Source organism: Phyllobates terribilis, unplaced genomic scaffold (genome assembly GCF_046119375.1).
Source record: "Phyllobates terribilis strain yellow unplaced genomic scaffold, ASM4611937v1 Scaffold_8__6_contigs__length_399053987, whole genome shotgun sequence".
In the NCBI taxonomy this organism is placed as follows: domain Eukaryota; kingdom Metazoa; phylum Chordata; class Amphibia; order Anura; family Dendrobatidae; genus Phyllobates; species Phyllobates terribilis.
The window spans coordinates 375,038,938-375,052,253 of record NW_027362768.1 but is presented as its reverse complement, the minus strand read 5'-3'; the positions used below and the strand labels follow the sequence as shown (position 1 = coordinate 375,052,253).

At 52.5% G+C, this 13,316-nt stretch overlaps 1 protein-coding gene across 7 annotated transcripts in view; it reads right to left on the bottom strand.

The window, feature by feature from the left end:
* CFAP100 (cilia and flagella associated protein 100) overlaps nucleotides 1-13,316 on the bottom strand; it is a 214,772-nt gene that overhangs the window by 3,457 nt on the left and 197,999 nt on the right. For 5 of the 7 annotated variants that reach the window (XM_073644963.1, XM_073644959.1, XM_073644960.1 and 2 more), the window contains 8 exons: nucleotides 3,799-3,909; nucleotides 3,554-3,643; nucleotides 3,370-3,476; nucleotides 2,832-3,006; nucleotides 2,500-2,567; nucleotides 2,007-2,170; nucleotides 1,704-1,784; nucleotides 1,412-1,617 (listed from right to left, as the gene is read on the bottom strand). In XM_073644963.1, coding sequence (XP_073501064.1) covers nucleotides 1,412-1,617; nucleotides 1,704-1,784; nucleotides 2,007-2,170; nucleotides 2,500-2,567; nucleotides 2,832-3,006; nucleotides 3,370-3,476; nucleotides 3,554-3,643; nucleotides 3,799-3,909 — 1,002 coding nt within the window. Of the gene's footprint in view, nucleotides 1-1,411; nucleotides 1,618-1,703; nucleotides 1,785-2,006; nucleotides 2,171-2,499; nucleotides 2,568-2,831; nucleotides 3,007-3,369; nucleotides 3,477-3,553; nucleotides 3,644-3,798; nucleotides 3,913-9,690; nucleotides 9,849-13,316 lie in introns of those variants that run through there. The other 2 variants (XM_073644964.1, XM_073644965.1) reach the window with 2 other exon arrangements.

Sequence of the window (13,316 nt, the reverse complement as noted above, 5' to 3'; positions counted from 1 at the left end):
TCTGTAACTGAATCTGCCGTGAACTGAGATTCTCGTGTTTCCATTCTCCCACCTGCTCAAGTAAACCTGATCTTTCCATTTCTGTGTGTGGGATCCCCATAACACCCCGGCAGCATGCCCACTCTCATCCACAAAGCTCGCAACTCTCCTGCACAGCCCTACTCACCTGCTTCTACCACCCGACGTGTCTTTTCCACAGTGCTGCACTGTCCTACATCTCCTCATCTGACTCTCACCCTACCTGTCCTCTCCACAGTGCTGCACCGCCCTACATCTCCTCATCTGACTCTCACCCTACCTGTCCTCTCCACAGTGCTGCACCGCCCTACATCTCCTCATCTGACTCTCACCCTACCTGTCCTCTCCACAGTGCTGCACCGCCCTACATCTCCTCATCTGACTCTCACCCTACCTGTCCTCTCCACAGTGCTGCACCGCCCTACATCTCATCTCTACCACCCTACGTGTCTTTTCCACAGTGCTGCACCTTCCTACATCTCCTCATCTGACTCTCATCCTACATCTCCTCATCTGACTCTCACCCTACCTGTCCTCTCCACAGTGCTGCACCGCCCTACATCTCATCTCTACCACCCTACGTGTCTTTTCCACAGTGCTGCACCGCCCTACATCTCCTCCTCTCTACCACCCTACCCGTCCTCTCCTCCTCATCTGTCTCTCACCCTACCCGTCCTCTCCTCCTCATCTGTCTCTCACCCTACCCGTCCTCTCCTCCTCATCTGTCTCTCACCCTACCCGTCCTCTCCTCCTCATCTGTCTCTCACCCTACCAGTCCTCTCCTCCTCATCTGTCTCTCACCCTACATGTCTTTTCCACAGTGCTGCACCACCCTACATGTCCTCCTCATCTCTCTCACCCTACCAGTCCTCTCCTCCTCATCTGTCTCTCACCCTACCAGTCCTCTCCTCCTCATCTGTCTCTCACACTACCTCTCGTCTCCACAGTGCTGCTCCGTCTTACGTCTCCTCATCTCTACCACCCTACATGTCTTTTCCACAGTGCTGCACCACCCTATATCTCCTCCTTATCTTTCTCACCCTACCCATCCTCTCCTCATCTGTCTCTCACCCTATCTCTCGTCTCCACAGTGCTGCACCACCCTACATCTCTTCCTCATCTGTCTACGACCTACCCATCCCCTGCACAGTGCTGCACCACCTTACCTTTCCTACTGATTTCTGTCTACCACCATACTTGTGCTGTCGTGTCTGGCAACAATCTAAGACGGACATCCTCCATTACTCGACCTTCCACTCATGTTCCCAGATTTCTCTTGGGCTGGATCAGTTCCCTGGAATTCACTACCTTGAATAATTAGAATAATTCTTGCAGATTTAGGCGTCTGTCACATTCACTCACCCAGCTCCTCTCTACGTGTGAGTGCACTTACTCTTCCCTGTGACGGGGGATGTAGACACCTTGTGAACCACGGAGCCTCTTTTCTCCGTCTCGCGGCTGAGGGGCGGCAGGCGTAACTTGCTCTCCTGCTCCTTCTTCTTCAGGACCTGCTCCTGCCATTCCTTTGGAGACAATCTGAAGAGAAACTCCTTGTACATGAGATATTCCCGCAGGATCTCCTCTGACTTTGCGATGTCACTGGGGTGGAAAAAAAATACATAACACATCCAGTGCAGGCTCGGGGTCTCCTCACGTACGGCGGTGGCGGCTCAGTCCATGGATACCTTTTAATGTTCATCATTTGTGCCGTCTGGCTCTTGATTTCGGCCGCTTTCTCCAGTTTCAGCTTCGTTTCCTTATCAGCCCTAGATGTAAATACTGAAATCTGAGAGACGGGTCCGTAATAACAGGAGAGGCCAAGAGATTGTGTCATGGAACGGAATGCAAGCCCCTCCCACTACTCATAAGGCCACACCCCTAACACTGGTCTGCAAACCGACTCCCTGTTGGATAACTACAACTCCCAGCATGCCATGCCAGCGTGTCACATGATACAGACCCGCACAGCCGCCTCCGCTCGTCCTTACTGTTTCATGGCCTCCACAGAATTCCTGTCATTTTCTTTCAGGAACTCGTCGAATCTGATGGCGTCCTGCTCCAGAAACTGCTCAGCTCTCTCCAGCTTCTGCTCCTCGGCAGCGGCCATGGTCTCCAGCTTCTGGATCTCCTCTCTTTTCACTTGGAGGCCGTACTGCGAAGCGGAAACGAATCTGTGCGAGGAATTAATATGGACGGCACCTGATACCCGTGAGACCGAGCAGCGGGTGGAAAGTCTAGTCCTGCCCGATGAATATGTGTATGGATGCGGCCTCCGGCGCCCCCCACAGGAAACGTTCAGTGAGCGCTGCTTACGAGGAGGCCTCAGTGGCGCCTGCTCTTCTGGGAAGTTTCTCCTTTTTCCAGGACCCTTCCTAATGGACTGTCCTCTGTAATGTGCACCCAGGTCCTGCAATCACTGACGCATCGCCCCCGCAATCACTGACGCGTCGCCCCCGCAATCACTGACGCATCGCCGCTTACCTCCAGGCGGAACATTTCCCTTTTCTTGTTGATGTAGTCGTTCAGACTCTCCTGCTGGATGTTTCTGTCTGGGGGAGAATATTGTATATTATACGGTGCGGACACTAGTAGCATCAGGCGAGCCACGTGTGCCACTGAAGTGGTGGCGCCTCCAGAACGTGGAGTGTCTGGTCACTGTGATGAGAGCGCTCTGGCTAGGACAGAGGGGCTCCGCCTAGGACAGAGGGGCTCCACCTAGGACAGAGGGGCTCCGCCTAGGACAGAGGGGCTCCACCTAGGACAGAGGGGCTCCAGTTACACTCCCGCTGTGTCTCCACCCCTCCCCCGATCACCTCTTGTCACAGCAAGTTTCCAGGAAGGGTTTTCACGCCGGGCCAGCGCCCTGTCCCCCATCTCCTCCATCTCCTCATCCTCGATCTCTTTCCTCAGCCGCCCCATCTCCGCGTTCATCCGTGTGTTGTGCGTTGTCTTCTGGTGAATCTTCAGCTGTTTGTTTCGTTCCTTCTCCTGCAAAGAAATAAAGACAGATCTGTGGAATAAATATGCCGGCAGATCAGGGGGACGACTGGAGGAACGCTGGGGGATCGGGGTGAACAGACGCTGCGGGATTGAGGGAAGGGGGAGGTTAGAGCGGGAAGACGCCGGGGGATCGGAGGGACAGCTGGTGAATATGGAGCCCGTCAGCGAGGAGTCCTGCGGGCACTGGGCAGCTCTGTGCCACCACATGGTGCTTGGGGCAGGGAATGTTGGGAAGATACGAGCCCCTTATTCAGGCACATCTGGGTGCGGTGACTCCGTCCCTGTTCCCGGCACCGCGGTAGTTATGTGGCGGTAGACGTTGTGTCCTGTATCTACGTCTCCTTTCCGCACCATTTGCTTTTTCTCTTTCTCTTGATCCCTGATCTGGAAGACGTCCACGTCGGCCGGGATCCTGAACGGGTTGGCTTCATTCTTTTTCTTCTTCTTTTCCTCTTGAGCTGCGGAGAAGACAATTGTGTCATGTGGACGGCAGAAACGCTTCACTACATGTCACCCCAACTGCAGCCCATGGTACCTGATACAACGGACTTTGTATCCGCCCAGGACTTGGCCGAGCTCAGTGTGGACCTCGGGGCAGAGCGGTGGGAACCTGTGCGGACCCCTCCTGCAGACAAAGACAAGAGGATGATGGGTCCTCCTGCACCACTCAGGTACTACGATTCCCACCTTCCACCACACCCCTGACAGACAACCGATGAGGGCAGGAATAGAGCGAGCAATTAATGAGGAGCTCGGGGCCCCTGAGACGTCTCTACTCACTGGATCCGGTCGCCGTGGTCTCTCGCGACACAACGGAGCGTTCTGGAGTCATGGACGACATCACGGAGGGCGACGCTGGAGATGGCGGCACGATGGGGATGAATCCACTGGCTCCTCAGAGACAGAGAAATATATATATATACTGTGCACCCTGTATACACCGCGGGGTCCGAGTGTCGCTATCAGACCCCTGCTGACGGCAGCGATTACAGAGAGCGGTCCGGATACAGAGAGGATGAGCCACAAGGGTCGGGGGTCACTGGTCCCACCATCTCCGGCCACGTGGCCCCTCGCTGTCAGTCATTCTGGAGAACTAACTGCACGAGCGCAATGGGGGAATGGGGACCACTCTAACTGTATGAACGTCATATACTCTACCGCCGAACCCCATATATTTTAATAATAATAATCTTTATTTTTATACTAGATGGTGGCCCGATTCTAATGCATCGGGTATTCTAGAATATGTATGCGGCCGACTGGGCACAATCAGCAAAGCGGTGTTAAAATTTTGCGCCTATATCGCAGATTGGTCACGGCTGGCGGTCGCGACTAATCAGCAGAGCGTTGTTTAAATTTGGCACCAAAATTGCTGATTGGTCGGGGCTGGCAGCCGCGACCAATGAGCAGAGCGTTGGTTAAATATGGCGCCAATGTGGCTGATTGGTCGCGGACGCCAGCCGCGACCAATCAGCAGAGCGCTGTTTAAATTTGGCACCAATCTCGCTGATTGGTCGCGGCTGGAGACCGCGACCAATCAGCATAGCGTTGTTTAAATTTGGCGCAAATCTCGCTGATTGGTCGCGTCTGGCGTCCGCGACCAATCAGCACAGCAGTGTTTAAATGTGGCGCACAAATCGGTGATTGGTCACGGCCGCTATTTAAATGTGGCGGCGAAATCGGTGATTGGTCGTGGGCAGCGGCCACGACCAATCAGCACAGCGTTGTTTAAATTTTGCGCCAAGATCACTGATTGGTCGGGTGCGGAGACCGCGACCAATCAGCAAATCGTATTGGTGAGGACAGGGGAGCGGAATCGTATTAGTGAGGACCTGTGCGGCTACTTCCGCTGCTATAAGCCGGGAGATCAGCGACTGCTCGCAGCAGAAGTATCCCGACCCGCAGCGCCGCTCCCCGGTCCTCCCTTCTGCATGGATGTCAGCGCCGCTGCCTGTACGGCTACTTCCGCTGCGAGCAGCTGGGAGATGAGCGGCCGATCGCAGCAGAAGTATCCCGACCCGTAGCGCCGCTCCCCGGTCCTCCCTTGACACCCTAGCCACTGATCTCCCGACAGTAGCCGCATGGTGTTACTAAGCTCCGTACATTTGTGTTCAAAATCGCTGATTGGTCGCGGGCGCTGGCCGCGACCAATCACCGATTTGGGCACCACATTTAAACACCGCTGTGCTGATTGGTCGCCGACGCTGGGCGTGACCAATCACCGATTTGGGCGCAACATTTAAATAGCGTCCGCGACCAATCAGCACAGCGGTGTTTAAATGTGGTGCCAAGATCGGTGATTGGTCGCGGCCGATATTTAAATGTGGCGGCCAAATCAGCGATTTTTAACACAAATGTCCGGACCTTTGTAACCCCAAGCGGGTCCTGTGGGGACATCAGCGGCTAGGGTGTGAAGGGAGGACCGGGGAGCGGCGCTGCGGGTCGGGATACTTCTGCTGCGAGCGCCCGCTCATGTCCCGGGTTCTTGCAGCGGAAGTATCACCGCACAGGCAGCGCCGCTGACATCCATGCGGCTAGGGTGTGAAGGGAGGACCGGCGCTGACATCCAATTGGTCGCGGCCGCTATTTAAATGTGCCGCACAAATCGGTGATTGGTCGCGGTCTTGGCCCGCGACCAATCACTGATCTTGCCGCAAAAGTTAAACACTACTGTGCTGATTGGTCGCGGACGCTGCCCGCGACCAATCACCGATTTGGGCGCCAAATTTAAATATCGGCCGCGACCAATCACCGATCTTGGCTCCACATTTAAACACCGCTGTGCTGATTGGTCGCGGACGCTATTTAAATGTGGTGCCAAAATCGGTGATTGGTCGCGGCCAGCGTCGGCGACCAATCAGCACAGCGGTGTTTAAATGTGGAGCCAAGATCGGTGATTGGTCGCGGCCGATATTTAAATGTGGCGCCCAAATTGTGATTGGTCGCGGGCAGCGTCCGCGACCAATCAGCACAGCGGTGTTTAACTTTTGCGGTAAGATCAGTGACTGGTCGGGGTCCGAAGACCGCGACCAATCATCGAATCGTCTTGGTGAGGACCGGGGAGCGGCGCTGCCTGTGCGGCAACTTCCGCAGCAAGAACCCGGGACATGACCGGGCGCTCACAGCAGAAGTATCACGACCCGCAGCGCCGCTCCCCGGTCCTCCCTTCCGCATGGAAGTCAGTGACGCCGGCGGTCCTTCTGCTGCTACCGGCCGGGAGATGAGCGCCTCGCGCCGGTCATCTCCCGGCTGCATCTCCGTCCCGCAGATGGGTCCGGCGGTCGAGGTCCTTCTGCTGGTACCGGCCGGGAGATGAGCGCCTCGCGCCGGTCATCTCCCAGCTGCATCGCTGCTGAGCTCCGTCCCGCAGATGAGCCGCTAACGGCCGCCATCTTTTTTCAGAAATCCCGCGGCGCTGATTGGCCGCTGCCGGACCAATGAGCGACGCGGGATTTCCAGGACAGACAGACAGACAGACAGGATAAGACGATTATATATATATAGATAGCGCTAACATATTCCGCAGCGCTTTACATACATTATTGTCGCTGTCCCCATCGGGGCTCACAATCTAGATTCCCTATCAGTATGTCTTTGGAGTGTGGGAGGAAACCGGAGAACCCGGAGGAAACCCACGCAAACACGGGGAGAACATACAAACTCCTTTTACCACCGGACCCCATATATTCCACGGCCACCGGCCGAACCCCATATATTCTACGCCAGGACCCCATATATTTTACGGCTGCTGGCCAGACCCCATATATTCTATGGCCTCCAGCCGGACCCCATATATTCTATCGCCGGACCCCATATATTCTATCGCCGGACCCCATATATTCTATGGCCGGACCCCATATATTCCACGGCCGGACGCTATATATTCTGCGGCCGCTGGCCAGACCCCATATATTCTATCGCCGGACCCCATATAATCTACCGCCGGACCCCATATACTCTACGGCCGGACCCCATATAGTCTACGGCCGGACTCCATATAGTCTACGGCTGGACCCCATATAGTCTACGGCCGCCGGCTGGACCCCATATATTCTACCGCTGGACCCGATATAGTCTATGGCCGAACTCCATATAGTCTACGGCCGGACCCCATATATTCTACGGCCGGACCCCATATATTCTACGGCCGGACCCCATATAGTCTACGGCTGGACCCCATATAGTCTACGGCCGGACCCCATATATTCTACGGCCGGACCTTATATATTTTACTGCCGGACCTCATATATTCTATGGCCGGACCCCATATATTCCACGGCCAGACGCTATATATTCTACGGCCGCCGGCCAGACCCCATATATTCTATTGCCGGACTCCATATATTCTACCACCGGACCCCATATAATCTACGGCCGGACCCCATATATTCTACCGTCGGACCCCATATACTCTACGGCCGGACCCCATATACTCTACGGCCGGACCCCATATAGTCTACGGCTGGACTCCATATATTCTACGGCAGGACCCCATATAGTCTACGGCTGCCGGCTGGACCCCATATATTCTACCGCTGGACCCGCTATAGTCTATGGCCGAACTCCATATATTCTACGGCTGGACCTTATATATTCTACGGCTGGACCTTATATATTCTACGGCTGGACCCCATATACTCTACGGCCGGACCCCATATACTCTACGGCCGGACCCCAAATACTCTACCGCTGGACCCCATATAGTCTATGGCCGGACCCCATATATTCCATGGCCGGATGCTATATATTCTATGGCCGCATGCCAGACCCCATATATTCTATCGCCGGACCCCATATATTCTACCACCGGACCCCATATATTCTACCGTCGGACCCCATATACTCTATGGCCGGACCCCATATAGTCTACGGCCAGATTCAATATATTCTACGGCTGGACCCCATATAGTCTACGGCTGCCGGCTGGACCCCATATATTCTACCGCTGGACCCGATATGGTCTATGGCCGAACTCCATATACTCTACGGCCGGACCCCATATATTCTACGGCCGGACCCCATATAGTCTACGGCCGGACCCCATATAGTCTACGGCCGGACCCCATATACTCTACCGCTGGACCCCATATAGTCTACGGAGCACCATATATTCTACGGCCAGACCCGATATATTCTACGGCCGGACCCCATATAGTCTACGGCTGCCGGCTGGACCCCATATATTCTACCGCTGGACCCGATATAGTCTATGGCCGAACTCCATATATTCTACGGCTGGACCTTATATATTCTTCGGCTGGACCCCATATACTCTACGGCCGGACCCCATATACTCTACGGCCGGACCCCATATACTCTACGGCCGGACCCCATATACTCTACGGCCGGACCCCATATAGTCTATGGCCGGACCCCATATATTCTACTGCCGGACCCCATATATTCCATGGCCGGATGCTATATATTCCATGGCCGGATGCTATATATTCCATGGCCGGATGCTATATATTCTACGGCTGCATGCCAGACCCCATATATTCTACCGCTGGACCCGATATAGTCTACGGCCGGACCCCATATATTCTACGGCTGGACCTTATATATTCTACGGCTGGACCTTATATATTCTACGGCTGGACCCCATATACTCTACGGCCGGACCCCATATACTCTACCGCTGGACCCCATATAGTCTATGGCCGGACCCCATATATTCTACTGCCGGACCCCATATATTCCATGGCCGGACGCTATATATTCTACGGCCGCATGCCAGACCCCATATATTCTACCACCGGACCCTATATATTCTACCGTCGGACCCCATATATTCTACCGTCGGACCCCATATATTCTACCGTCGGACCCCATATACTCTATGGCCGGACCCCATATAGTCTACGGCCGGATTCAATATATTCTACGGCTGGACCCCATATAGTCTACAGCTGCCGGCTGGACCACATATATTCTACCGCTGGACCCGATATGGTCTATAGCCGAACCCCATATATTCTACGGCCGGACCCCATGTATTCTACGGCCGGACCCCATATATTCTACGGCCAGACCCCATATATTCTACGGCCGGACCCCATATAGTCTACGGCCGGACCCCATATAGTCTACGGCCGAACCCCATATATTCTACGGCCGAACCCCATATATTCTACGTCTGGACCCCATATAGTCTACGGCCAGACCCCATATATTCTACGGCCGGACCCCATATACTCTACCGCTGGACCCCATATAGTCTACGGCCGGACCCCATATACTCTACCGCTGGACCCCATATACTCTACCGCTTCACCCCATATAGTCTACGGCTGGACCCCATATATTCTACGGCCAGACCCCATATATTCTACGGCCGGACCCCATATATTCTACGTCTGGACCCCATATATTCTACGTCTGGACCCCATATATTCTACGGCCGGACCCCATATATTCTACGGCCGGACCCCATATACTCTACCGCTGGACCCCATATACTCTACCGCTGGACCCCAGATATTCTACGGCCGGACCCCCGGCATCGAGATGGACCCTATAAAAGGAAACTGGTCGCCAGATACCTATTGTATCATGAGGCTTTCTGTAACAGCTCTGAGCTCTGCTTGTGTCAGTAAATTCTTCCTTCTCTGCAGAGTATAAGCTCATAGTTCTCACAGCTGAAGGTTTGGTACAATTACATCCAGCTCCTACCTGCAGTCACGGTCACAGCGCCGCCATTCACCAGTGCGAGAAGTCAGCGGAAAGCCGCAGTCACCGGGATACAGCCTCTGCCCCGTATAGACCGCGTGTGTGTCTGTATACCCGGGAGCGGGTCTCCATGGCAACGGACGATCCACACAACTCACAGAGTTCTCTGCAGCTTTTCTACTGACCACCAGAGGGAGCCATGTAGCAAATCACTGTACACTAAGCAGTACCCACTGCTCCCTCTGCTGGACCAATCACCATTACTACACTGCTCCCAGTACAGTATTCACTGCGCCCTCTGCTGGACAATCTGCATTACTACACTACTCCCCTGTACACAGTATTCACTGCGCCCTCTGCTGGACAACCAGCATTACTACACTGCTCCCTGTACAGTATTCAATGCGCCCTCTGCTGGACAATCAGCATTGTTACACTGCTCCCATGTGCAGTATTCACTGCGCCCTCTACTGGACAATCAGCATTACTACACTGCTCCCTGTACAGTATTCACTGCACCCTCTGCTGGACAATCAGCATTACTACACTGCTTCCATGTACAGAATTAACTACGCCCTCTGCTGGACAATCAGCATTACTACACTGCTCCCTGTACAGTATTCACTGCGCCCTCTGCTGGACAATCAACATTACTACACTGCTCCCAGTACAGTATTCACTGCGCCCTCTGCTGGACAACCAGCATTACTACACTGCTCCCTGTACAGTATTCAATGCGCCCTCTGCTGGACAATCAGCATTACTACACTGCTCCCCTGTACAGCATTCACTGCGCCCTCTGCTGGACAATCAGCATTGTTACACTGCTCCCATGTACAGTATTCACTGCGCCCTCTACTGGACAATCAGCATTACTACACTGCTCCCTGTACAGTATTCACTGCGCCCTCTGCTGGACAATCAGCATTACTACACTGCTTCCATGTACAGAATTAACTGCGCCCTCTGTTGGACAATCAGCATTACTTACACTCCTCCCTGTACAGCATTCACTGCGCCCTCTGCTGGACAATCAACATTACTACACTGCTCCCAGTACAGTATTCACTGCGCCCTCAGCTGGACAGTCAGCATTACTACACTTTTCCCTGTACAGTATTCACTGCGCCCTCTGCTGGACAATCAGCATTACTACATTGCCCCTATACAGTATTCTCTACGCCGTCTGCTGGACAATCAGTATTATTACATTGCTCACTCTACAATTTTCAGTATTCAGGGAGCGTAGTGAGCAGTGTAGTAATACTTATTGTCCAGCAGCGGTAACAGTGAACACAAAATATTGTATATAGGGAGCACTGTAGTAATGTTGATTGTCCTGCAGGGGGAGTGGTAAATACATAATATTGTATATAGGAAGCAGTATAGCAAGGAGGGAGTATAGGGAGCAGTGTAGTAATGCTGATTGTCCAGCAGAGGGCGCAGTGAATACTGTACAGGGGAGCAGTGTAGTAATGCTGATTGTCCAGCAGAGGGTGCAGTGAATACTGTACAGGGGAGCAGTGTAGTAATGCTGATTGTCCAGCAGAGGGTGCAGTGTAGTAATGCTGATTGTCCAGCAGAGGGCGCAGTGAATACTGTACAGGGGAGCAGTGTAGTAATGCTGATTGTCCAGCAGAGGGCGCAGTGAATACTGTACAGGGGAGCAGTGTAGTAATGCTGATTGTCCAGCAGAGGGTGCAGTGAATACTGTACAGGGGAGCAGTGTAGTAATGCTGATTGGCAGGGGGAGCACTGAATACTGAATATTATATACAGGGAGTAGTGTAGCAATGAGGATTGTCCTGCAGGGGGAGCAATAAATACTGAATATCGTACAGGAGAAGTAGTGTAGCAATGAGGATTGTCCTGCAGGGGGGGCAATAAATACTGAATATCGTACAGGAGAAGTAGTGTAGTAATGAAGATTGTCCAGCAGGGGATAACAGTGAATATAGACTATTGTATTGGGGGACTAGTGTATAAATGCTGATTGTCCAGTAGAGGGAGCAGTGAATACTGAATATTGTATGCAAAAAGTAGTGTAGTAATGAAGATTGTCCAGCAGGGTGGAGAATTGAATACCGGATATTGTATACAGGGAGTAGTGTAGTAATGCGGATTGTCCAGCAGGGGGAGCAGTGACTACTGAATATTAAAGTAAAATGTAAAAAACTGCAGTAGCGCTGCTACTATAGTAAGATCAAATAGGCAATAATAGGCAATAAATCCGGATAAGAGCTGGACTTTTTCCCTCAGTGGAATCCCCCGGCTGTTGTGACGTCACACAGATACTAAGCGCTCACATCCTTGATTATCAGCGGTCCTGCGGGTGTGACCGGCCAGCACCTATCAGGCTGTCTGCAGTTCTTCTCACCCATGATCGTCATCCCTGTATCCACCTAGTGCAACGGCTGCATGTACCTGAAAGCCCGAGTCTCTGAGGGTCTCTGCAGCCCTCTATCTCCGGCGTTAACCCGCCGTCTGATCCCAATCTCTGCATCACTCACGGCTCGTTCTACAGACTCCGGCACTTGTCCATCACCTCTAGTTACAGTTGTGACTTCTTCAAAGGACCCCTGGAAGCTGCACGCGTATATCTGAAGTGCTTCATTTGGGCGACTACTGAATATTATATACAAGGAGTAGTGTAGTAATGAAGATTGTCCAGCAGGGGGGAGAATTGAATACAGGATATTGTATTCAGGGAGTAGTGTAGTAATGTTGATTGTCCTGCAGGGAGAGGAGTAAATACTGAATACTGTATACAGGTAGTAGTGTAGTAATGAAGTTTGTCCAGCAGGGGGAGCAATGAATACTGAATATTGTATACAGGCAGTAGTGTAGTAATGAGGATTGCCCAGCAGGGGGAGCACTGAATACTATATACAGGGAGTAGTGTAGCAATGAGTACAATGAGTGAATACTGAATAATATACACAGTGAGCAGTGAATACTGAATATTGTATACAGGAGGAGTATTGTAGTAATGAAGATTGTCCAGTAGGGGGGCATTGAATACTGGATATTGTACAGGGTGAACTGTGTAGTAATGCTGAGTGTCCAGCAGGGGGAGCAGTGAGTAAATAATATTGTATATCGGGAGTAGCCCAGTAGTGAGAATTATTATGGGGTGCATTGAATACTGGATTTTGTACAGGGGAAGAAGTGTAGTAATGCTGATTGTCCAGCAGGGGGAGCAGTGAATACTGAATATAGTAAACAAGTAGCAGTGTAGTAAATCTGATTGTCCAGCAGGGGTAGTAGTAAGTGCTGGATAGAGTACAGTGGGAGCAGTGTAGTAATACTGATTGTGCAGCAGGTGGCGCACTGTGCAGGAGTTTGGTATCTGGGGCTAGAGATAGAAATATAATTTATGTGATGTAATATTCTATCAGACGACCACCACTAATAGGCGTCACTGATCCCTCCGCAGACCCTGCAATCTCATCCACAGCTATATCCATACCTGCCGCGCTCTCCTTTTGCTTGATCTATAGTTCTGCCATTATATCCATGAACCAGGAGGTGCAGGATGAGCAGAGACTTTTATGTCTGACTAGATGGTGGCCCGATTCTAACGCATCGGGTATTCTAGAATAGGTATGCGGCCGACCGGGCGCAATCAG